The sequence below is a fragment of the Pomacea canaliculata genome, linkage group LG7 (assembly GCF_003073045.1).
Source record: "Pomacea canaliculata isolate SZHN2017 linkage group LG7, ASM307304v1, whole genome shotgun sequence".
In the NCBI taxonomy this organism is placed as follows: Eukaryota; Metazoa; Mollusca; class Gastropoda; order Architaenioglossa; family Ampullariidae; genus Pomacea; species Pomacea canaliculata.
Window position 1 is genome coordinate 3,828,467 of NC_037596.1, and position 23,935 is coordinate 3,852,401.

At 35.7% G+C, this 23,935-nt stretch overlaps 5 protein-coding genes across 7 annotated transcripts; all 5 read left to right on the forward strand.

Annotated features, from left to right (window-relative positions):
• The first annotated feature begins 388 nt into the window (after positions 1-388).
• LOC112569461 lies at positions 389-2,442 on the forward strand. The gene is made up of 3 exons (XM_025247251.1): positions 389-512; positions 860-1,219; positions 1,559-2,442. Exons 1-3 carry the CDS (start codon positions 434-436, stop codon positions 1,675-1,677), a joined length of 558 nt encoding a protein of 185 aa, XP_025103036.1. The 5' UTR covers positions 389-433; the 3' UTR covers positions 1,678-2,442.
• Positions 2,443-2,719: 277 nt separating this feature from the next.
• On the forward strand, positions 2,720-8,612 carry LOC112569460. 2 transcript variants are annotated; one of them, XM_025247250.1, is made up of 6 exons: positions 2,720-2,818; positions 3,763-3,801; positions 4,768-4,992; positions 6,144-6,503; positions 7,867-7,986; positions 8,272-8,612. In XM_025247250.1, exons 3-6 carry the CDS (start codon positions 4,929-4,931, stop codon positions 8,400-8,402), a joined length of 675 nt encoding a protein of 224 aa, XP_025103035.1. In that variant the 5' UTR covers positions 2,720-2,818; positions 3,763-3,801; positions 4,768-4,928; the 3' UTR covers positions 8,403-8,612. The 2 variants fall into 2 exon arrangements, with proteins under 2 accessions (XP_025103035.1, XP_025103034.1); XM_025247249.1 differs by lacking the exon at positions 2,720-2,818 and having other exon boundaries at positions 3,759-3,801; positions 4,788-4,992.
• Positions 8,613-9,770: 1,158 nt separating this feature from the next.
• On the forward strand, positions 9,771-13,630 carry LOC112568340. The gene is made up of 4 exons (XM_025245597.1): positions 9,771-10,061; positions 11,606-11,980; positions 12,558-12,674; positions 12,966-13,630. Exons 1-4 carry the CDS (start codon positions 9,980-9,982, stop codon positions 13,085-13,087), a joined length of 696 nt encoding a protein of 231 aa, XP_025101382.1. The 5' UTR covers positions 9,771-9,979; the 3' UTR covers positions 13,088-13,630.
• Positions 13,631-14,362: 732 nt separating this feature from the next.
• Positions 14,363-16,877, forward strand: LOC112568341. Its single transcript, XM_025245598.1, has 5 exons — positions 14,363-14,496; positions 14,694-14,819; positions 15,102-15,116; positions 15,381-15,596; positions 16,067-16,877. The coding sequence occupies exons 1-5, from the start codon at positions 14,421-14,423 to the stop codon at positions 16,120-16,122; spliced, it is 489 nt and encodes a 162-aa protein (XP_025101383.1). The 5' UTR covers positions 14,363-14,420; the 3' UTR covers positions 16,123-16,877.
• Positions 16,878-17,822: 945 nt separating this feature from the next.
• On the forward strand, positions 17,823-23,814 carry LOC112568799. 2 transcript variants are annotated; one of them, XM_025246281.1, is made up of 7 exons: positions 17,823-18,014; positions 18,528-18,902; positions 19,511-19,534; positions 20,007-20,378; positions 20,929-21,045; positions 21,878-22,051; positions 22,319-23,814. In XM_025246281.1, exons 1-7 carry the CDS (start codon positions 17,924-17,926, stop codon positions 22,417-22,419), a joined length of 1,254 nt encoding a protein of 417 aa, XP_025102066.1. In that variant the 5' UTR covers positions 17,823-17,923; the 3' UTR covers positions 22,420-23,814. The 2 variants fall into 2 exon arrangements, with proteins under 2 accessions (XP_025102066.1, XP_025102067.1); XM_025246282.1 differs by having other exon boundaries at positions 20,932-21,045.
• Positions 23,815-23,935: the final 121 nt, after the last annotated feature.

Genomic DNA, 23,935 nt, shown 5'->3' on the forward strand with positions numbered 1-23,935 from the left:
GATCATTGAATTTCATGAATTTCTTCACTTAAAAGTTTATATTTTTTTCAAAATTGCTCTTGACTTTCAAAACACCTACTTGTTTCTCATTTCAGAGAAGCATGCACGACACAAGCTGGCATACGCATATGCACACAAACACACACACGAGCATGCGTGTAGAGATACATGCATTACACACACACATCAACCAAATATTCACACACACACAAGATAAGTATATACGTACACATGCAAACAGTTACTGTGTTTAATAATGGAAACTTAAGAGGCGAACAATGAGAAAGATATCACATAATTTGGACTTAAGGACCTACACAACTATCACGGAAGTAGAAACTGTTTCGAGCTGATTTTCGTTACATGAACATCTGGTGTCGGGAGCTGAGCGCCATCTACCCCACGTCTGTCACAGTGATAGAGATAGGAGAAAATGCTAAACTTATTCATGGGGCTCCATGTCATGCAGTGTGTTGTGCTTCTCATATTCGGCAACAAGTCCAAGAAGACATGTAAGTTTAGCAAATATTTCCAGTGCTTTGTTGATGTCGAAAATTAAACTTGTATAATAAATTTTTCAACCGCGGTGGGAACGATGTACACTTAAAGAAGCATATATAGAACCCTTTCTCTCCGAAGTTTGTCACACTTGTGTCACGCTGATTGGTTTGTGTGTCATCTTTGTTTGTCTGTCCTTTTGGTCTGTCGTTGATTTGCTACACGACGACAGAGCCAAACAAGTATTACTTACCTGTGTATTGAAATGATAATAAATAATTATGATACTCGAGTAATCCTGGCGAGTAATACAATTAATAATTAAAAATTCTAAAGATGTTCGTTTCTTTACAAACCGCAGGCACTGAGCTGGAGGTACTGGAAATGACTCCTAGCCAAAAGAAAATAACAGTGAATGAAAATTCATTATTCAATTTAACAGTCCGCTTACGCAAGTCCTACTGCCCCGAAAAGTGGAACTGGTCTCTTGTGAAGTTGTCCACCTACGATAATGACAAACAATTCGATGTCTGCAAAATTATTGTAAGCAGCGGGACGTGTCAATTGTCAGGCTGGTCACAGTGTGTTTGTTTACAAGACGGCTTTGTCCAGTTCTCTAAGTGGGTAACACAAGAAGACAGTCAGATCTTCATTTGGAAATGGAGTGATTCCCACTCACTCTCCACCGACAAAATAAGAGAAATAACTCTTTTTGTTAAACGTATGTTCTTGTTTCCTTTTGTTACTAGAGACTTGACATTAAACTTAAGAAATGATTGGGATAGAAAACAATGGTATGTATTGATGTGTATGTTTGAGGGTAAAGCATTGATAAAAGTGCTTATACACAGTTTGTATTTCTGTATGCATATGCAAACTCGTTGTGTTGTAGACTTTTCTTTAAAGTATGTCGTAGCTTATCGTCGTTTTTTAAATTAATAATCGTTAGAAAAATACATTCATTTACTTCAAATAGCTATTGTAAAATATGTATATTTGCAGGAAAATAGAAACAATCTTTGATGAAATTAGATAACGTTTCATACATATCCCGTTTCAGGTTCAGTTTTAATTGAAAGAGGAAAAGCAACAGGTAGGTACTTTGGTCTTGACCTTTTTGATATTTGCTGCAGGATGATGAACATTGTCCATAGAATTTATTGGTGCGACTTGGCTTAGAAAACGTGGATAAACTTCATTTCATTAATGTATCAGATGGAGATTATGTTTACTTTCTATCTACGAAAAGTTCCACCAAGGCAGGACAGAAGGGTATATTGCTGGCTCATTGTGTTGTATATTGGATTGTCACTCGGGGTATTAAAAAGATGCGTTTCCGTCCTTACCACTTGGTGAAACCAATACCTCGAAGTTAGTTTTTTATTGCAGAGTTTGCAAAATTTGTTGTCACAAGCAGGGATGAGGAAAGTCTCGTGTCCTTGTGAAATTTTTTTTCGATTTCGTGTAAGTACGAAATGGAGGCACGGCGGGTTGTAGATTAAGTAGACCAAACAAATCTTTCGAACAGACTTCAGACCTTATTCAGTAGTCGAGGTTCACACCGATGACTGAAGGTAGGTAAACATGTCACACGCAAACAGTTGCACTTTACAAACTGAAATAATTATCTAAGGATAAAAAAATAAAGGTTAATAAACATAAGGAAAAAATACAAGACAGACACACAAAAGCCAAAAAAATGTTTCTATCAAACAATAGGTTAGTTTCAAAGCTCTAAAAAAGTGTCGAAAAGTTGTGTAGTTAAATGCTTGTAGTGCTCAATATCGCTTGATTAAAAGGCTATATTATGGAGTTTAATAAAAAGTACTGTCCACTGAAAAAACAGAGTGAAGTCAACTTTTCGATTATGCTGTTACCTACATTCAAACCCCAGATGTCTGAACCATAGAGTAGTATAGGCTGGATCTGAGCATCAAACAGTTTTAAAAAACATGAATGAACTACGATAATTAAGAGACAAAATTACCTTGAGTATACCTACAACACTAATTTGAGTTTTAGAAGCAAGGTCATGAAGTGCATGGATAAAATTCTTTTGATCCGGAAACAAGTATACTGAGAAGGATTGAGGAGGAATATATTGAACGTCTTCTTCTCAAGATGCGCTGTGAACAGAATGTTTATTTATCGAGAATAAAAACGTTTGACGGAGATCGTTGTTAAGTTTGCCTCCCTGCGTTTGCAAGACGGTTGTTTTCAGACGGTAAACATGGATGTTACCTGATTAAAAACAACTAATGAATGCAGTAAATACCACATCTGCAATCGACGGACTCTGAAAATACCACAAGTTTCTTGGGTAAGTCAAGTTATATCTTGTGTTTGTCTGACCCATGTTTTTCATAATAAGAACGTGTACTTATACTTGCTTTTAGCTGATAGTGTACACGATATTAGCTATTATATTTTTAAATTTAAAAATATAAGTAGCAAAGGCTTTGGTAGTCTGTACATTAAAATATTTCCTTTTCTGGAAGTGTTAATAATCAATCATTACAACGTTCATTTTCACAGGTAAGTAAGATGGCAGTAAGATGTAAAGCTCAACTATGGGTACAAACACGTGGGAAGAACTGTTTGGACTGACAAGTTTGCTAGGTATGTAATATAACCAGTAATGTATATACAGGAATTATGGATAAAACAATAAAAGGTAACTGTTTGGACTAGGTTGGAGCTGTCTCTTAACCAGTAATGTATGAGCAGGTTTGTTATTGTAGTCGACTTTGTGGTTCTTTACTCTTAAATGTGTGGATGGTCTTACCCTACCCATGAGGATGAGGTAGTATATATTTTGGGTTTAGGCAGCATCCAGGAACAGGTTTCAATCGAGTGACAAAGAAAGACTAATACAGAGGGCGATTGTGGTTGTTTAGACTTGGCATATTGATAGTTCCCTCGCTGGTAAGTACAAACTACTCAGGATAAGTAGCATTTATTTTCCTTTTTGAGCTAGTGCTAATGCCTGACGTGTATGTTACATGTATGCACAAATGACTGACTTTATTCAGACCGTGGAATGGTCCTGCTTGTCGAATGATAAAAATGAGGGCGAGAATGGATTACTTCACTGAATACTGCTCATTTGAACTTAAACTATACCATTATTCGTCATATCAGTATACTCAATTTCTTGTAGTAACTTGAATATGTACATACGTATATTATAGAAACATAAGAGCTTTTGAATTATATTTGTTTATTTTGATAAAGTCTGTCTGTTATCTCTTTGTTTTCAGACAGGTCACTTTGGAAACAGCCAACATGCGCACCTGTTCTTTGGTAGGTTATTTCATGATATTATTAAACAACGACTAGCCATAACGAAACCTAGTGTTGGAAAAACAGCCCTTTCTTAGAAACTGATTGATGAAAATGACACTATGATGCATAAACAATAAAATTCTTCCATGTGAAACTGCAGTTACATGCCCCTGTATACTCACGTCCGGTAGCTGAGTTCTACTCATCTTACATAACACTTTTTTAGTCTATGTCAGATGTTTTGTAGGCACTACAATTTGTTCCATGAGGAACTTTGAAGGGTCACTTTGAAGAGTTTTTTTCGAGAAGAGAAATTATTAACATTTATTTTAATGCTTTTATGACTTCTATAAACCCTTAAATATTTCAACTCTTTTTAGCTTATATATTAACCTATTTATCATAACAGGTTTTTTAAGTGTATAAATGATTATGTTTATATCTATTATTGTTGTCACATCATCATCATCATCATCATCATCATCATCATCATCATCATCGTCGTCGTCGTCGTCGTCGTCGTCGTCGTCGTCGTCGTCGTCATCGTCATTATCATCATCAAGTGCGCTATCGGCTATAATATTGGAGAAAGGCTAATGTAAGTGTAACATATTAGATATGAGTATTCTAATAACAAGTAAGCTATGCCCACGTCTTTTTTTCTGTAAGAGTAAATTATTTTCCGTTACTTGACTTCTTGTGTATCATGCAATACAAAAATCGTGACTGACATAATAACCCTTAGAGCTAATTTGCCTATTCAGACAAAAAACCGTTAAACCTGTTACTTCAAACTTCCTGTATGCTTACTTGTGTCCCACTCTAAGGAAGCATGCTCACATACACGTACACATGCACATACAAACAAACATACAGGCAGGCACAAAAACACACAGTGCACACATAAGCACACGTGGGCACGCTACACATACCTTTTGCAATAACTGTGTAGGAAGGAAATGAATAATGTATGATAAAATCTAGGTTTCACCCTTGACTCACAGCGGAAATGGAAACTACTTTGTGTTGCCTGACATCACCTTCACATCTACTGTCTGGAGCTGAACGCCTTTCTCTATTCTTCCGTGTCCGGCCCCAAGGATGTCATCGGGATACGGTTCAGAGTAAATGGCAAGAATTCACTAATGGAGCAACATCTTGTGCTTTGCTTCTTGCTTCTCACGTTTGGTATCCAGACCGAGGAGACATGTAAGTGTCCCACATATTGTTTGCACTGTAATAAGTCAAGGAGGTCACGATGACACGAAATAATAACCGTGGAGCTAAAAATTTGTAGAAAATATTGCATTGGGATAGTTGTTAAAATAGGTAATCTACACATTATTTTGTAAAATGTGCGTTGATAGGTGAGTAGACGGATATGTGTAAAGGATTATTCACATCTTGTAGAATGTTCATTTACAGAGCAATGATAATTTAAGAATAAAGTGCTCACACGCACACACGCATATATACACATGCATTCATACACGCACATACCTACAGCTAGATATACATACGTGCCCACACACTCAAACACACACACACACAGGTATACATATATACACATACATGTATATAGATGCACACACAAACACACACATCATACAAATATTCAAACACACACGCAAATACGTACACATGCACGCAATTGTTTAACAGTGGAAATGTAGAACAATACTGACAAAGGTATCACGAAATTGGGACATAGGGTGAACACATGTATCACGGAAATAAAAACTGCTTCGTGCTGCTTTTCATTATATTAACATCTGCTATTTGGAGCTCAACACGAGTATCAAAAGTAGATTATTTAGTCATTAGCTCCTCGTCTATCATAGAGATACAGTTAAGAGTAAATGCTAAACTTCATTAATGAGGCTCCATGTTGTGCTTTGTGTCCTGCTTCTCGTGTTTGGCATCAAGTCAAAGTAGACTTGTAAGTGTAGGCTTGTTCTAGTGCTTTATCTATGTCGGGACATAATACGTTGATAGGTGAATAGACGGATATGTATAAAGGGTTAGTCACTTAAACATGTAGTATCATTATTTTACTTAGGTCTGGAAGATATACACGTATTAGAAAAAGGCGATCTTTTGTCTCAGAGATTTGCCACATTTGTATCACGTTTATTGGATTGTGTGTCTTTTTGTTTTACCTTTTTCTTCGCTTGTAACTGTTGTCCATCTTTCGTTGATTCAGTACACGATGACACACCCTTGGCTATCACGTTTAAAACCACATTGTTTTTCTCGCCCAATATGTATCACTGGCCTGTGTATCAAAGATAGTTTTTTTATAGCCAAGTAATATGTATAGTTTAATATTCTAAAGATGTTCGTTTCTTGACAAATCGCAGGTACTGAGCTGGAGGTACTGGGAATGACTCCTATCCAAAAGGAAATAAAAGTGAATGAAAATTCATTATTCAATTTAACAGTTCACTTACACAAGTCTGCCTGCCACGAACAGTGGAACTGGTCTCTAGTAAAGTTGACCATCTACAATAATGGCAAACACTACGATGTCTGCAAAAATATTGTAAGCAGCGGCACGTGTAAAGTGTCAGGCTCGTCACAGTGTGTTTGTTTACACGAGGGCTTTGTCCAGTTCACCAAGTGGGTCACACAACAAGACAATCAGATCTTCATTTGGAAATGGAGTGATTTCCCCTCACTCTCCAACGAAAAAATTAGAGAAATAACTCTTTTTGTTGAGCGTATGTTCTAGCTTTGTTTTTATGTTATACACATCAAAACTTAAGGTAGTAATGATCAGACAAAGGGTAATAGATGATATACAAGTACTCATCTGCTTGTGGTTAAGGGGTACGTGTGTTCTTGAGCGCGCGCTTTTGTGTGTGTGTGTGTGCAAGAATTGAAGTAGAGGCAATCTCATAAAAGTACTGGAAAGGAAAATCATTTGATTTACTGAGTTAAAAGGGTTAGTTCTCTGTACTTGCTGTTTTCTGCGTTGTTCTATTAGTCTGTTGTGAATTTAGTGCCTTTTATTTGCACACTCTTCCTAGTCATTGCAGTCACCATTCCGCTTGCTTTTGACGTTTAAATTTCTGTATAAACCCTTCTATTGTCCCATTGGCTTCCTAACTACTCTATCGACTGCCATAGGGATTTCTTTATAAAAAAAAACATCGTAAAATATGTGACCTTCGTTATCCTGAAGATCCTCGCTAGCGACAGATAATCTGATCTTCAGATAATACATTTTTCTCAATATTAAAACATCATCATCATCATCATCATCATCATCATCATCATCATCATCAGCAGCAGCAGCAGCAGCAGCAGCAGCATCAGCATCAGCATCAGCATCATCAGCATCAGCAGCAACAACAACAACACCACATAAATAAGAACATTTCTCATACTCAAATACCCAATAACAATGGGACTAAGATATTAGCTTGACAGCACTGCAAGGTAAAGGGTTTGAGTTCAGATCTTTTCTCGGGACACTCTTTGTAGCTGATTCCTGTTTCCAGGTCTCGCTGCCGGAAGGGGGGTTACTGTAGTTTTTGGCTTCGTCAGCTCTCTCCTCCATAGTGCAAAATTTTCTTATGGTGGAAGCTCTTTCCTACTAACCAAACAACGACATATTCCTGAAAGTTATCTCAGTCGTTGAGTGACACTTCTACTGTGTCTGTGTTGATATATTATGTTAATGTGAATCATGTACGAGTCTGAATAATGATTGTCTTAGGGGCTGTTTGTAGGTATAAATCATATTGTTGATTTGATATTGTTATGCTGTGTGCTTGTTAGCTGTTATTGATCCCCCACTTGGATGAAAACCAAGATATTTTATTTTTTTATCCAAATAATCTTTCTTTTTCAATCCTTAATTTTATTCTAGTTTGACACAAATACACTTTTAGCCAAAGGTGATACAGGTATGAAGTTTTACTTTGTTATTAACATATTAGATTTAAGCAGCTTTCGTGTTTTTGTCTGTTGTTTCGTAAATATCCTTATATTGGGATACGGGTGTGAGTAACAAAGATAAAAAAGGCTACAAATTTAACAGTTTATGACGGAAATATAATGTTTTTATGCAATTGTTAGTTTCAGCCTCCTCAGAACAATCGGTGCTGAAAGAAGTCATGATCAGCTTCTTTGTTATCGTCGCTGCCATCACTGCTGTCATACTGGTGGTCAGATTGCGTCTGAGGTTCAAAACTAGAGGTACATAATATCAGGCTTCTTTCATCTACCTTCATAAGTTTTTTCCAGGGAACAGATGCATTGACAAAGTCTCACTTATCTGATCTGGCTCACCTTTGTAACATTCGGAGCTTCCAAGTTTATAAGATAAATAACTTGCTCATTAGTTCTATGCATGGAATTTAAGAGTAAAACAAAGCTTTCTAGGTAGAGACTGGTGACGACATGGTACGAAAAAAACCTACATTTATAACGAACACAACGATGAGTATAAAAGATACAAGCAATACAATTGTTGTCTTGCAGAAGCTGGTGCAAGAGAAGTCGTTAGCTCAACGCCTCAGACTCAGTTGCCGATGATGTCAAACGACCAGCGCAACGACCGTGTCAGGGGTCTTGCACCAGATGAATTTTACAGCCACCTGATGCGGTCATGATGTGTGTTACTTTGTTTACCAACTAAGAAGCGCCAGTTAGTCAACACATGGCAGTATACATCCATTTTGTAAACACTGGAAAATGGCACAAGGCTATGAACTCCAGAGCGCAATATTTATTTCACTGATGTTACTATTTTATAAAAGTGACATATTAAAAGTGTCCACCTTAAAAATATTCTTTGTCATGCTGATTAAAAGGATTTTAAAAACGAATGCAGCCATTGAATACATTTTTATATCTATTAAAAAAACTTACGTTCATGAGCTTGCATAATAAACATTGCCCAGCTTTCAAGAAGGGGACACAACGAGTCAGATGGAAATGGACTAAGTCCTACTTTATTCCGATGTGTCCATTAACAAAACAAAATGATTAAGATCTTAGTCTATAGCATTCTACAAACTACATATCTGTAACTAAGCACTTTGCTGAGACGAAGTCAGCGATACATCGTCGACTATCTGGGTAGAGGGACTGAACTCTATATCTTTTTGTCTTTGATTGTAGAACTGCATCAGCTTTGTGTCTGATGTTAATATGATGTTGACTGCTTCTCTCCCATATTCTTCATAGATTTTGTTCTGTTTCATATTACTTCTTTTTCCGAAGCCACTTTGTTGTTGTTGTTGTTGTTGTTGTTATTGTTATTGTTATTGTTATTGTTATTGTTATTATTATTATTATTATTATTATTATTACATGGAGGAAAAAAACAAAAGCATCTGAGATCAAGACAAACAAGATAAAGGGAAAATCACTGTAAAAAAGCTCACATCATTACAAAACAGATTAAAATGCAAGCATTAGTTTCAACAAAGACAGAATCCGAGATATACACACGACACAAAGCACTGTCTAACAGGCGCAAAACATGGCGGTTAACATTATAACAACCCTAGAAAGGAAAACAATCAGCTAAAAAAAAAAAAAAAAAAAAAAAAACGCAGGCTGTCAGGCACGGATTAATCTCTATTCTTTATTATAAAAGTAGCTAAATGTGTACTAATGTTTGAAAGCAGTATAGTGCATGTGCATTGTACTTGAAGTAAGGCGTGTGCTACATTGCTACTTAAAAGGTCATTTTATTCTCTTCGGAAACATTAATGTCAATCACGTGCAGGTCAAAGTTCATATTAGTGTTACATGCCCCTGTAACTTCCGACAAGTAATTAAAACTGCTTTGCTTGTATGAGTGCACACACACACACACACACACACACACACACACACACACACACACACACACACACACCTATGCACACACACACACACACACACACACATGCAAGCACACACGCACAAATACTTGTACAAACACACACACATACATGCATGCACGCACAAAGAAAATAAAAGGAATTGTAACACTAACATAACACAGCATAAGGAACTATTATTCAAAAATAACACTAGTGTCAAGGAAATATAGCTTCTTCACGTGTTGACATAGAAGTCTGTGCATCATGAATACATCCTGTGTGGAGCTGAGAGGACATCAGCAATCTGCCCTCATCACATCTCCTCCTCGTCTGTGGCTACATCCAACTCCTTACACCCGCTTTGAAAGGAACCGATGGCTCCACCACCCTGGACCTATGTGTGTATTCTGGGTTTGATTTCTCTTGTCATCAATGTACAGCCATCTGTACAGACATGTGAGTTTTCTCAAATCTTTCTCACAGCTAGAGTTGATGTCAGTATTTTACTCCCATCGACATAGACTGATGAGCTTGTGGTCAAGGTGTCTACAACAATACACGGGTTTGTCATAGTTTGTCATGGTCTTGAGATTACAATCTTTTAGTACTGATCTCCGGTGTTTGCTTTATTTGGGAAGATTCTTTTTATATTTTCTGTTGCTTGTATTATCACTATCTTGATTCTAAGAGAATTTGCGCTTGATGATTGTTAGGACATAGTTGAGGGGATCACTTGTTAGTGTCAGTACCCATTATGCTACAAAATGAGGTTAAATGTCAAGATAAATATTATAGGAAAGGCAAATCACAAGAAGCTGTACCACCTAAACATAGCAATAACATGAATACATTATTTCATTCAGCAAAACACATATATTATAAAACAAATTGGTTTCAAAGAGATTTTATACAATTGACCAGGAATTATTTTATTCAAAGCAACTTTTTTTTTCTATACGATATCAATTACTGACAGAATGTAAAAAATGCTTTATATTCATACAAGTGATGTCTTATGGACCAAAGACCTAGAAGCTGACAGACCAAATAATTTAATTAATTAATCTTAAATCTTCAAACTTTCACATCGTTATCATGGAGCAAAAATCCACCGCATGATCAAGATTTATTCATTGGTTACATACTGTCTAACTGTTAATTACTGATTTTATAGTCTTCTGCACTGAAAAAGCTTGATTTGTTTCTCTGAAATTCATTAAAAACTTAGCGAATAAACAAGTTGTCCTACTGTACAGTTTGACATCCTCTTCCTGGTGCACTTCAGTCCTCGATGCCAAGTAATACAACAATTTGCACAAAGGAAGACTAATATACACATTCTATGCACACAGGCTTCAAATAAACTAGTTTTCATCAATCCCATACGTGAATCTTAAGTAACATAACATACATAAATACAAAGTCCTAAATAATTTTTTTACAGACTATGATAGTCACATATATTATAACAAAATAAGTTACACTTGGACGGATTATAAATAAAACAATGTTAGTACTTGCTTCTGTTTTTACAGTATTGTTGTCAATGAATCGCAGTGTCCACAAATAATATTACTTACTACAATTCGATGACTTCAGTACAGTCGAGAAAACCGTTGTGTCCTAACGAACGTGTTTTTATTATTGTTTACAAGAAATGAGAAGCGTTTTATTCATTCTTTGATTGTATCTCTGACTGGTTATCGCAAATTGAGAAATAAAAAAAATGGTTCTGTACATTAACATGTAGAATGCAGATAGAGGTTATAAATAAAGGTAGTCGTATAGATTATCCCTAGTCGGAGGCCTAACAGTCGTCTTGTATCATCCAAAGATCTGTTTTATCAATTTTCTTTGAGTTTGATAAAATGTGTTCGTTCTTTAAAAATGTCACTTGTATATATATATTGATGGTTAAGTTATACTGTATAAACTGAGCTGTAATAGCTTAGTAAAATCACTTAATGCATTCAATTAAAATTTTTTTTACTAATTCCCAGGTACAGAGCTGGAGTTACAAAATACGAAAGATGGTAAGAAGCAGATGAAAGCCAAGGAGAGTTCTTTATTTATATTATCGGTCTCTTTCAATACACGTAACTGTCATGGCAACTGGAACTGGTCCCTGGTTAAGCTGTCATCCATCGAGAAGGACATTCACGTAGACCTGTGTAAGTTTATTTTACGTGAAAGGACGTGCAACGTGACGACGTCGTCATCCTCGTGTACGTGCTCTGGCGACAGCTTTCTTCAGTTCTCAATGCGGGCTACACAAGGAGACAATAAGATCTTCATCTGGAAATGGAATGATCCCCCTTCAAAAATAGAAGAAAAAGAAATAGAAAAAGAAATAGTATTAACTCTTTTTGTTGAAGGTATGTTATCATTTTCAATCGCTACTGTGCAAAGAAAAATATTATAACGAACTAAATCAGATAAAAAGTAAAAGCAAAGAGGGGCTTAATGCTTCCATATATATATATAAAGAGAAAAGTTTTGCTTATTTTTTGTTGCATATAGTCATTCTCCAAACAAATCTACAGAAAATGTACAAAATAATATATATTCATGAACAATAAGTGTATTGACTAAATACGATAGATGAGTTTTCCATAAATACTCTCGTGTTTTCAAACATTTATGTGCTACCTTGCGCCCTTTATCACGGCAACAAATTTTCCCTTAAGCTGGATAAACACAGTTCCATTTTTCTTGTTAAAGCCGTAAATTAACAAATACAATTTAACCGAAGCCGAAATCTTCAGTGCCGAAGGTGGTGCCAATGTGGTTTTTACTAAAATAGTCTGTTTGCCCCGAATGAAACTTTTGTCTCCCTCTCACCCAACCTCGGACTCCTGCATTTAACCTTAAGGTCATTCTCTTCAGTCTGTGGTATATTTTCTGTCTCTTTCGCTTGTTACCTTTTTATTTTTAATTTGTCTGTGTCTTCAGCCTCCAGAAACAACCCAGTGGTCACAAAAGTCTTCATTAGCTGCTTCATCGTCGGCGTTATCCTCTCCGTTCTTTTTGTACTGATCGTCAAACTATGCTATAGAGCGAAACCCAAAGGTACACATTAGTCGGTCTCTTTCTCCGTATTTGGCTGTTTGACTTAGCCATAATTATTCCAGCCGGCAAATAATCTATGTAATGATGATCTTTTGGATTTTTTTCAAAGTTGCAGCTCAGCCATCCGAAGTAACAGAAACAATACGTGACTAATACTTAATTATGGTTTTATAACACCAGGAAGACTAGAGATAAATTTAGAAGAAGAGGGTTAAAAACCATACTCGTCACTAGTTAAGTATCATAAAAAGTGCTGAAGATGTAAACAATTGATGTCTTATTTACTTTCAGGAACGTATGATAACGCAGTCGCTGGCTCCACGTCACAGCCGCAGTTGCCGTTGAATAATGAGGGTCACGACCCTGGTAGGAACCTACACCAACAAGTGTCGTACAACCATCTCAGTCAATGAGTGCCTCACATCCTGTAAGGCAGAAAATACAATAATCAAATGAATACATTATGACGAATGTTTAACCATTCAAACGAAGTCAAACAGTGATGACATTCCCTCCTCTATACATAATTGACAATAATAATGATCAATGCAATTGTCCGAAATTTTGTTAAAGGGAGCTTACCGCAGGGAATCGTTTCAATCTGATACGAGACAGTAATAGTAAGGGTTTTATGTACATGATTTCAAAAATTAAATTCGCTTGTCTGAACCAAGTGGTCACCTTCTAAGTTATGAAATTCTCATTTACATCAGAAATGTTTTAAAGAAAATAGAAAGCAACTTCATAAGATATCTTGCTCGTGAAGGTGATATACTTAATCTGTACATCACATGACATTTATTTCACAAAAGATTCTCTAAAAAGTGAAATAGAGATGAATTGTATAGCATCTTGATAAGATAGTATTGTGGTGTTTTATCTTTTATTTGATAGCCAGCAGAAATCCTTGGTCCTAGTGTTTCTAGGCTGATGAACTATTTTGTGTACATTAATAAAGTTGGTTATTGGTTATTGGTCATTGGTTATTATATTACCAGAGACGTGGTTTGTGTATCTATATTGTTTTATGTCGTAGTATTTTATGTTTTGAATGTATTGTATAATCAACAAAAAAGGATATTGAAATAAAAACTATAAAAAGCTATCCATATTTAAAGTTGACTTTGGAGAAGTCAACAATACAATGGCTGACCCCTTTGCTATCATTAACGAAAGTAAAATCAAACATATGCAATTGCTGTCATTAAACTTCCAAAAAACGTATGAAATATAAATAATGACAAGTCATTCCAACACGTTTTGACATAACCATACCAACAGCAAACACTGACACAGGCAGTGACATACAACCACACAGGCTTCTGTCTCTGTCATGTCCATAGTCAAAGCCTCTCTTATAACACTTCTGCGAAGTAATCTTCAGACGAACTGTTATCTTAATAATGGCATCCATCATCATTTAACAGCTTTCTAAACTTATTAGACCCACCGAACTGAAACTAGATGAACGGCTGTAAAAGGAATGAGACTAAAACAACACTCGTCTCATTGAAAAAAAGAAAGTTTTGATTAGTTTAAAACTCATGGAAAAGAGAAATTTCACGAGGAAAAAAACCATCCTGAGCACAAAGACCAGACTGTAAAATAAGGAAGACTAAAGTGACATCATGAGTTTTCTGCAGGATTCGTTTTCTTTCTCAGCTTGTATACATAAGCACTACTGAACAAGAACGGCCATTAACGATCGTTTGTCAATATTTTATGTAAAGTAATTTTGACTAGGACATGGCAAAGTCTATACTTGTTGCTTCGTTCGGAATCCAGCGGATTATATATTCTGCAGGACACATAATGGAAAACAGTAAGTATAAAAACTTACACTGTAATTTGAATCTTGTGTCATTCGATATGTGTGTGTGTGTGTGTGTGTGATTGAGACGTGAGTAGCTTTTGTGTGGGTGAGAATAAACATCTCTGATAATATCTGCATACATACACATAAACAAAAAATATGCGGTTTGGAAAACTGTGGCCACATTTTGTCTGCTCTTTGTTTAGCGGAGAGCGATGTCGTTGATGACACAGCGTCGTCAGTGACGACTGTTCTTTTGTCGTGTGTCTGTTTCTTCATCTTCATCTCCATCACTGCTATGTGTATCTTGAGACGACGGTCCAGAACTGCAGGTGTAAATTTTAAATTTTTTTTTATCTTAATATTCTCTAATATTATCGGCAGCTCGCCATGAGCTTGCCCATAGGACTGGTATCTGGTGCTTTAGAAGTTCACTGTATTATTATTATTATTATTATTATTATTATTATTATTATTATTATTATTATTATTATTATTATTATTATTATTATTATTATTATTATTGCAACAACAAACACCCGCAGAAAGGGCTTAAGAGAAGATGTAATATGTACCCAGTTTTGTAATCGCGAAAACACTCTTTCTCATTTCAGATACTGCATTTTCAGGTAAACACTAATATTGCTTTTTAATTTTTTTACTGTTTTCATATATCATTATTATTATTATGAAATTTAAATATGTCTTAAGATGCGGGGTATTATATACTACCTAGCAATCGCAAGCACCGATTATGATACAGATTGCTGCATTGTTTCCAGTGAAAATTACCTATTTGGTATGTGATGAGTTAAAAGTAAGTTCAGCTGAAGATTATAACCTGCTGTTGTAACATCATTACTGCTAACTGATGGTCTTTAATATCATTTAAGGTGTCAGCATATACACCGACATAGCCAACAGGAGGAACAGGGAATCGCACACCTACACGGATCTTCGCTATCAAGACTTAAACTTTCATCCTAACCGTGGCCCTATCCTTAATCCTAATCCTAATCACAGACCTCCATCAAAAAACCAGGATCCTGACAACGATTATGAAGAGGTGGTAGTCCTTCCATTGTCACGTGGGCCAGTGGTACGTGCAGGTAAATATCACAGAGCTTGGTAGACATTTGTCGCATGTATTCATTACAAGATGGAGGACATTCTGGCCTTCTGGATGGCTGAAGACATAAAACACTTATTTTCACTATTTTCTGTTAACACTTGATAACTGCTATAATATGATTCGTTCCTATTTATTCTAATTAAAATTATTTATTCAAATTTATATTTTTTTTGTAATTTATTTATTGTTCGACTTTTACGTATCCTTAGCAAATTTTAGTATTATTAGCCACCTCTAGGGTCAGCTGCACGAGATGTTGATAAGTGCAAACCAGTAGTGTAAAAATAAACAGTCTAATACTTCATATTAAGCTTCAAGCTAGCTGTGCATTTGACCCCATGATGCTCACTCATACGGGAAATGTAAAATCATTTCAGTCATTATTCTGTATACTTCTTATTTATACTGTATACTTCTTATTATTAGCTGTTTCGATGACACTTTCAGTGCAGATGACATGTAACCCGGCATTCCGTGCAAGCTCGCCTGCAGCGTTTAAGTGAAAACTCAATGGAGCTCGTGACCCTTGACGACCCTCTCCATGAAGAAGGAAATATTTTGAGATCAACGGTTTAATTCCGGTGTTGAGTCAGATTTTCCTTTTGTACAGTTTTGTTGGCATTGACTTGGATGACAGATCCGTTGTACGCATGCGCAAAGAGCTTAACATACTAACCTGTTTGAATATTGACTTCGATCACCTTGTATTCTTCCTCTCCTTGTTGAAGGGCTTTGACCAGTTAGCAAATACGGTTGAATATGTAACTGATTTTATTTTTGATTCTGACATATTTTGCTTCCTTGTAAATCACAGGTTACATACTGTTCTCGTTACACTCATCATACATGACAAGTCCAAAAAACTGTGCACAAAACTGCTCTGTTCAGTGAAATTACTGGAAAATCCAGGTGTTATTTTAATATCTGAGCGAATCCTTTTCCTGACATCATTTTACCTATCGTGAAAGAGATAGATGGTTTATTTTGTCAGTCAAAAGTGACCTAGTAAAATGTATAAATAGAACCTACTCTTATGTACAAATATTGTAAAATTTTTATTTTCGTTTTGAACATGTTGAAGTAAATACAGTGTTGTATATTGTTAGTATGTTATCTACATCTGGGCAGTGTTAGCACTAGAGGACTAATACAGACAGATGACACTAAGATTGGATGCGTATAAATGTTATTACAGTCAATGTTAAGTGTCGAAACGAGATTTGATGGTGGTGATAATAAAGTAGATGATGGAGATTAAAGTAAATGATGAACACAAGAGCGTTTATGTATTTAGAAGAAAATACTAAGTTATGTAAAGAATACTAAATGTCACAGATATTGCATTATACAAGACATAAAATAAACTAGTATATTTTTATCTACTTTACAGTCTCTTGAACCTTTGACTCGTCTACTTTTCCTTACCGCATCAGTATATTAACCTGTTTCAAAGAAGATATTTATAATCATTCTCTTTATCTCAATTTCGTTTTCATTATTATCCCTAGTGAATGTGTTTTTTTCTCAGTAATGGGGACTGATACAATAATATTAACAAAACAACAATAACAATAACATAGCATTAATATCCTGATGCTGGAGTTATCTCTGCAAACAGTTGTTTCTCTATGCTTTTCAAACGAGCAGAGCATTGTTTCCGTCACCTAGTTACGAAAAGATGGATTGTGTGACTCAGGGGACAGTAGTGCCAGGCAGGCTGGGGTTGCACATCTTGGACAAGTGTAATCACACTGTGTGTAAGCTACAGCCTGACTAAGTACAGCAAGATCCTTTTAAGTAATGTTTCATTGAAAACGATTTTATAAATATCATAATGGCCTTTTATGGAATAAGCAAACAAATGAAGCAGATGAAGTTTTAAGGTGTCGTCTTGGGTTACAAAGGGAGTTTATCAAGTAACTAGTAATACCAGACTGTGTTTTATTTTACCTCTGTATTTCCATTATTGTTGATATTTTATATGCCGTTGTGCAAACAAAATTTTGCACTCCAAAGATGCTGGTAGCATTGGTTTATATCTCCACTTAAGACGTTTGTCTCCACTTAAGACGTATAGAAGGATGAAGAGGCTGATCCTCGTGTACACTGTCGATTGTTTGTGCTGTAGCTGTCAGAACAAAGGTTACGAGAAACTGTCGTAAACACAGGATGTGACCTTTTCCTGTGGGAGTGCCATTATGAAAATATTACAGATCCCGGGCCTTATAATACTGTGCTGCTCACATTGTTTCTTATTTCCAGCGAACATGAACATCGTTCTTGTATGGGTAACTTTTTAGAACCATGCAGATCTTTTGGAAGAAATATTTGTTTTACCTTCTCTTTATTCGTCTTTGGTTTGGAACTGCAGGACTGGATGAGAAGACGGAAACATGTAAGTGATTTTAAGTGATTGTAAGTTTATTAATGACTTGTATGACGTTTTCATTTTGTGAGCTTTTCTTGAAATTCTACATACGAATTCGAAGTTTACGGTTTTTTTTGGCAATAACCTTCTGAAAAAAAAACCAACAATGAGCTTATATGTGCTCAATGAGCTTAAATATATGCTTTTACTTATTGTGCAGTGAACTCAGCATTACCTACAAAAATGAATGACACAGGGATTTCTAAAAAAATGGAGGAAAGAGAATTTTATCACTTGTAGAGTCAAAACGCAATAAATGGACACAAAAAATTAATTCGTTACAACCAATATTTCTTGGGTTACTTTATTTTTTCGACTGAGGTGTGCAGAAATAAATAATCATCAGATGAAAGCTCGTGTTTCCTAGTGTGAAGACAGATAAGTGACTGACTACATCAATTATGAATACCAGTGTTAATGAAGTTTGTTTGTAGGGTTATGACTTTTTCCGACACCTGTAGTTTCTATATTGTACGACAGGCGCTGAGCTACAACTTCTAGATAAGGATTCAGCTGTCGCCATCTTTGATGTCAGTGGCGATAACTACGTTAACATCAGCTTCGTGTTGTCGACACACACCTGTACATACAACCCACAGTGGTTCCGAGTGAAGGTGGCGACGTCTACACAGGACCACCGTTTCCCTTTCTGCACGATCCTCTTCCAGAACCTCACCTGTAGTGTCACGGATCACTCCAAGGAGTGTCACTGTGTACACACAGACCAGAGACTAGCTTGGGTCTACAGGAAGGTGAGTCCAGATGAAAAGCTGCAGATACTAGAATGGACAGATGCACAAGCTTTTGGAACACCAAAGGAAAAGATTGCCGTGTTTAATTTTTCTAATCAACAAGGTATGTTGACTGTTTTCTATGTTTTTGTATGGACGTGTGAGTGAGTTTTGAAAAGCATATATTTAATGTCCTTAAGGACTTTAATTCCTTAATTACTTCTTTGTCTTAATATTTTTGTTTATGTGAATATTTTTCTTTGTATCTTTCACACTTGGTCTTAACTGATTATCAACTAACTTCTATCATCAAAATGTGTATAATTTTATCACCGCATTTTAATTGCATTAGATGAAGTTGTGTAAACAAGATTTACACTTTGAAGATGCCGGTAGCAATGTTTTGTATCACCAATTAAGGCTTCAGTCCCTGGGCGTAATTAGAGATAAAAAGTCTCATCATCAAGTACACAGCCCATTGTTCGCGTTAAGTGTCACGAGACAGCTGCGAAAACACAGGATGTGACGTGTTTCCGGTGTCATGAGTTACTATAACGATTTTAGAGTTCTCTTTCTTTAAATCCCTTTACTGTTCACTTGTTATCTAGTTTCTTAGAAATATAATCATCACCCGTGCAGTGTTTACATTTATCTGGACTTTGGCGATGCAGAATGTTTGGAAGACATGTTTGTTTTTATTTCTCTTTATTGATCTTTGGTTTACCTCTACAGGGGTAGGTGAGAAGACGACAACATGTAAGTGTTAAATTATTATATTAATGACTTTATTAATTTTTTTAGTAACCACAATTTGAAATTTTTCATAAAATAAATTTTAAAGATGTACGGCTTTGAAAATATTCTTCTCGTAATATTAGCGACAATGAGAACTGATGATGATTATGAGTGCAGCGGGCATTGAAAAAAAGAACGAGCAACGATTATTAAAAATGGAAGGAAAAAGGATATCATTATGTTGAATATTGGAAAGACAATGGAATAAAAGTTAAGTTTTTTTACAGCAAATATCTTTATCTATAAAAAAAACAATCAATTTTTCGATTACTTCTTTTAACACAAAACCAACTCGAAGAAAGTTTATGTTTCCTAGTATGAAGACAGATAAGCGACTGACTACATCAGTTTTGAATACGAGAGTTAATGTATTTTTGTAGGGCTGTGAATTTCTTTGTCGCCTGCAACTTCTGTATGTTTAACCGTACGACAGGCGCTGAGCTACAGGTTCTAGATAAGGATTTAGCTGTCGCCGTCTTTGATGTCAGTGGCGATAACTACGTGAACATCAGCTTCGTGTTGTCGACACACACCTGTACATACCATCCACAGTGGTTCCGAGTGAAGGTGGCGACGTCTACACAGGACCGCCGCTTCCCCTTCTGCACGATCCTCTTCCAGAACCTCACCTGTAGTGTCACGGATCACTCCAAGGAGTGTCACTGTGTACACACAGACCAGAGACTAGCTTGGGTCTACAGGAGGGTGAGTCCAGAGGAAAAGCTGCAGATACTAGAATGGACAGATGCACAAGCTTTTGCGACACCAAAGGAAAAGATTATCGTTTTCAATTTTTTGAATCAAGGTATGGTGAATCTTTTCTCTAGTGTTTTGTATAGACGTGTGAGTGAGTTTTTAAGTCGTAGGATATTCTCTGTCCCTATGGACTTTTGAACAGTTCGACAGTCGGGGAAAATGTCTAGCATAAGAATTTTATTCTGACATGGGAGGAATGGTAATCATGGAGGGGAGGCACCCACTGTAGGTTGCCATGGCATGAGAATAATTAACTCTTTTTTATCTGGGCAAATAAGCAAGGACTACTGAATACCTACCAAAAATGTTATGTCTTTTTTTAAAAAAAGTTTAAGAGCTTTTACAAATGTTGGACCCTTCCTATTAAATCTCATGTATCAAATTCTTATTTTTATTTATTTTTAGTTGGTTTTAAGTGTGAAATTTTTATTTGTATTATGTTTATTATTATTGTCATACTTTAAAAGAGCGATAATCTTTGTTAGAAATTATCATTACAAAATTCAAAATACTCTCGAAATTAAGATGTTAATTGCACGTAAGGTAGCACTTGCCTGGTTCGCATTTGCCTAGTAATTAAAGTTTGACTCATGCTTTAGCAGGAGCAGAAAGTGGCGCAACTCTTCCTACGATTACGATTGCATTGGCGACTTCACTCCCTTTACTTCTCTTCATTATTGTGGCTCTGGTCTTCATTATCATATGGAGAGTTAGAGGTATTGGTTTCCCCCCTTTTTGTTTTTAAACAGTTGGCAAATCTTTTTTTTTTTTTTTTGAAAACTCAGGGTATACAATACTTTTGTTACTTTCTTTCAAAATTTTCAAATTTTCAATAGAAAAATCATAGCCGGGAGCATAATGTGCACACATGAAAATTACAGTTCAAAGACGAGGAATCCCCGATTGTAGTTCTCTATCTCTCTTTACATATTTAAAAAAAAAATAATGCTGGTTTATAATGCTAAACTGTAGAAGCTGGCTTTTTAAAGTAAAGACTTGGACTGACATACAATTGAATCTTGACTCACTTTTTAAAAAGTCTCTAAACAATGATGAACTTTGGTATGGGTAGACTACATTTTAGTAAGTGATAAGGGGAAGATAAATGTAGAGTCGATTTCTTTTGTTCCAGAGATTTTATTGTCTCATGAGGTTATGAGACAAACATAATGTTAACAATCAAAATGACATCCTAACAGTCGATTTGTTTACTTGAATAGTTATAGCCAGCGCCTTAAACACAAACATCAGTGTCTTAAAATATAAAACGAAATCAGCATCTGTATTGATATTATTTTCCAGCATTCTTTATGACAAAAATATACAATAGTTACAAATAGCCCTTAATCGGTATTATTAGAAACGATTAAAATCGCTTCAAATGTAAATTTTATTATTATCAAGATAATAACTTGGTATATAGTGGCAATAATCATAATATTTTGTAGCAATAACGAGGATTTGTAGAAGCAATAAACAAAACTATAGCAGCATTAAGTTATGTCTGACCTGGCTGTGCTACGAGTAAACTAATGATTTCCTTCTTAGTTTCAGGTCAAAGGGCAGACAATGTAACTGTTTACAGAAGTGAAGAAGAAACACATTACTGTAGTATCGGGAACATTGAAGTTCAGTGTCGCGAAGCAAGCAAGTTGGAGAAAAACAAACCATGTGATGACTATGCGAATACTTCTCACACAGCCTCCTCCACCAATGCCCAAGGTAGGAAAGCAGAAAAAAGAAAGAAGAAATGGATCGTGATATTTAAGTAAAAGTGGTAAAATAAACGGAAAAGATCTGGGAATTTTTAATTACATTTATACAGCCAACCAAAAATAATTGTACCAAGCGACTTCTTGCAAACAATGTCAAAATGGTTAGTTTCTAGGAAAAAAATATTAAAATGTAATATCTACAATTCTTATAAGTCCTCAAAGTTATTCATGATTTTTTGGTATATTACTAGCGAATTTTGCATTCTTCTTTCAGTTTATCACGAGAAAGCACCGGAGCTACCAAACGAGTACATGGAACCAACAGTGCATCTGCCTTTCACTGTGAAAGGCTTTAAGACATTTCTTGAGAAATAATCTTGATGTTTTGTTGTTGCTTAGACATACTTGTAACGCCGAAAGAGGAGACAGCCTGCAAAGTATCACTTTAGCATTAAAAGCCCTCGGACATAAGATGCCATTGTACAAAGTCTACCCATTGTTAAGCGAAAGAATTGACTGAACAGGAAAATAAAAGCAGACGGGCTACATAAAGTGTGTGGATGTGAAGTGTCTCCTCATTATCTGCTTAAGATACGAAACTGTCAATTAAGAGCAAACACACACACCCACACACGTGCACACGCCCGCGCAGTATTGTATAATCACGAGAGACTAATTACTTTAAATAAATTGTATATAATTATTTTCTTGTTATTTTTATATTCAATATTAGCGTGGTGTACATCACAGCCCACTCAACGACTTCCTGAATCCCTATTCACTTTGTCTTTACCATAAACCGAAAAAATGCAGTAAAAAAGAATTGCTGATAACAGCATGTAACAATTGTTAGAATTCTTTATAATTCAATTTAATTCGTAGTTTGCCGAGAACTAAAAATACTATACTGCCAAGAAAACATGTAACAAAAGTCCCAGCATTCTTTCAATGCAACCTTTTCATACCTTCCAATCATACAGTCGTGCAAATCCCGTTTTATGTATTGATACTGATTTGGTGTTTATCTGAAGAAAAGTATAGACAGCTGAACAGACAGACAGACAGACAGACAGACAGACAGACAGACAGACAGACAGACAGACAGACAGACAGACAGACAGACAGACAGACAGACAGACAGACAGACAGACAGACAGACAGACAGAATAAGAGCTGAAAGGGTGACGATTAAAATTAGTACATGACTCAGACGATTCTCTTCCTCTCTATTGTCCCTATAAGGATAAGAACAATGGTCAATTCTTTGCGAGACTGTGGCAGGCTAAGACATGGATGTCTGTGTTTCTGAAAATGTGTGTCACATGAGCTGTTGTTTTATTGTGTTCGGTTGTTTGCGAATGCTATGTCATGTATGCTGTTGTTCATGTTAGTGGGATACTGCAAAATAAAAACAAGAAACTCAAAACTAACAAAAGAAAGGGTAGATAATTTATGTAACGTCCATAGCTCCATAAAATAATTGTTTGAATAAGGGTGAAAAAAGTTTTTAACTATGTATATTATTCTTTTAAACGTAGAAATAAAGTATGATGCTCTTAATAAAGATAAATAGAATATCCTCCTCTTCCTGGGAACGTCCGTACAAATGCTTCTAACTTTGATGCCTGAAATAGTCTTGAAAGATAATGTTCAGTCATCGTCTCTTTTCTGAGTGACTGAAACATTTAAAAACATGGTTATTCTCTATTTGAGAATGGTGGTTACTGGTGAAAATGTACAGACATTAAAATAAATCAGTTAAAAGTCAAAGCATCTGTGTTTTACGTGTCATGGTATCGACTGTGTAGAAAACTACATTTTATGTTTTGTCCCCAGTTCATGTCTTAATATTTAGTTCTGTCAAAGGGATCAGTCAACACTCCACTGTTAT

Excerpts from the sequence above, each read along its gene's own strand:
- LOC112569461 (XM_025247251.1), top strand. The coding sequence starts at position 434 with ATGCTAAACTTATTCATGGGGCTCCATGTCATGCAGTGTGTTGTGCTT. Across the intron at positions 513-859 it reads CAACAAGTCCAAGAAGACAT|GCACTGAGCTGGAGGTACTG; the intron begins GTAAGTTTAGCA and ends TACAAACCGCAG. Across the intron at positions 1,220-1,558 it reads AATAACTCTTTTTGTTAAAC|GTTCAGTTTTAATTGAAAGA; the intron begins GTATGTTCTTGT and ends ATCCCGTTTCAG.
- LOC112569460 (XM_025247250.1), top strand. The coding sequence starts at position 4,929 with ATGGAGCAACATCTTGTGCTTTGCTTCTTGCTTCTCACGTTTGGTATC. Across the intron at positions 4,993-6,143 it reads TATCCAGACCGAGGAGACAT|GTACTGAGCTGGAGGTACTG; the intron begins GTAAGTGTCCCA and ends GACAAATCGCAG. Across the intron at positions 7,987-8,271 it reads TCTGAGGTTCAAAACTAGAG|AAGCTGGTGCAAGAGAAGTC; the intron begins GTACATAATATC and ends GTTGTCTTGCAG.
- LOC112568340 (XM_025245597.1), top strand. The coding sequence starts at position 9,980 with ATGGCTCCACCACCCTGGACCTATGTGTGTATTCTGGGTTTGATTTCT. Across the intron at positions 10,062-11,605 it reads ACAGCCATCTGTACAGACAT|GTACAGAGCTGGAGTTACAA; the intron begins GTGAGTTTTCTC and ends ACTAATTCCCAG. Across the intron at positions 11,981-12,557 it reads ATTAACTCTTTTTGTTGAAG|CCTCCAGAAACAACCCAGTG; the intron begins GTATGTTATCAT and ends CTGTGTCTTCAG.
- LOC112568341 (XM_025245598.1), top strand. The coding sequence starts at position 14,421 with ATGGCAAAGTCTATACTTGTTGCTTCGTTCGGAATCCAGCGGATTATA. Across the intron at positions 14,497-14,693 it reads AGGACACATAATGGAAAACA|CGGAGAGCGATGTCGTTGAT; the intron begins GTAAGTATAAAA and ends CTCTTTGTTTAG. Across the intron at positions 15,597-16,066 it reads TGGGCCAGTGGTACGTGCAG|TGCAGATGACATGTAACCCG; the intron begins GTAAATATCACA and ends TGACACTTTCAG.
- LOC112568799 (XM_025246281.1), top strand. The coding sequence starts at position 17,924 with ATGCAGATCTTTTGGAAGAAATATTTGTTTTACCTTCTCTTTATTCGT. Across the intron at positions 18,903-19,510 it reads TAATTTTTCTAATCAACAAG|GGGTAGGTGAGAAGACGACA; the intron begins GTATGTTGACTG and ends TTACCTCTACAG. Across the intron at positions 21,046-21,877 it reads TATCATATGGAGAGTTAGAG|TTTCAGGTCAAAGGGCAGAC; the intron begins GTATTGGTTTCC and ends TTTCCTTCTTAG.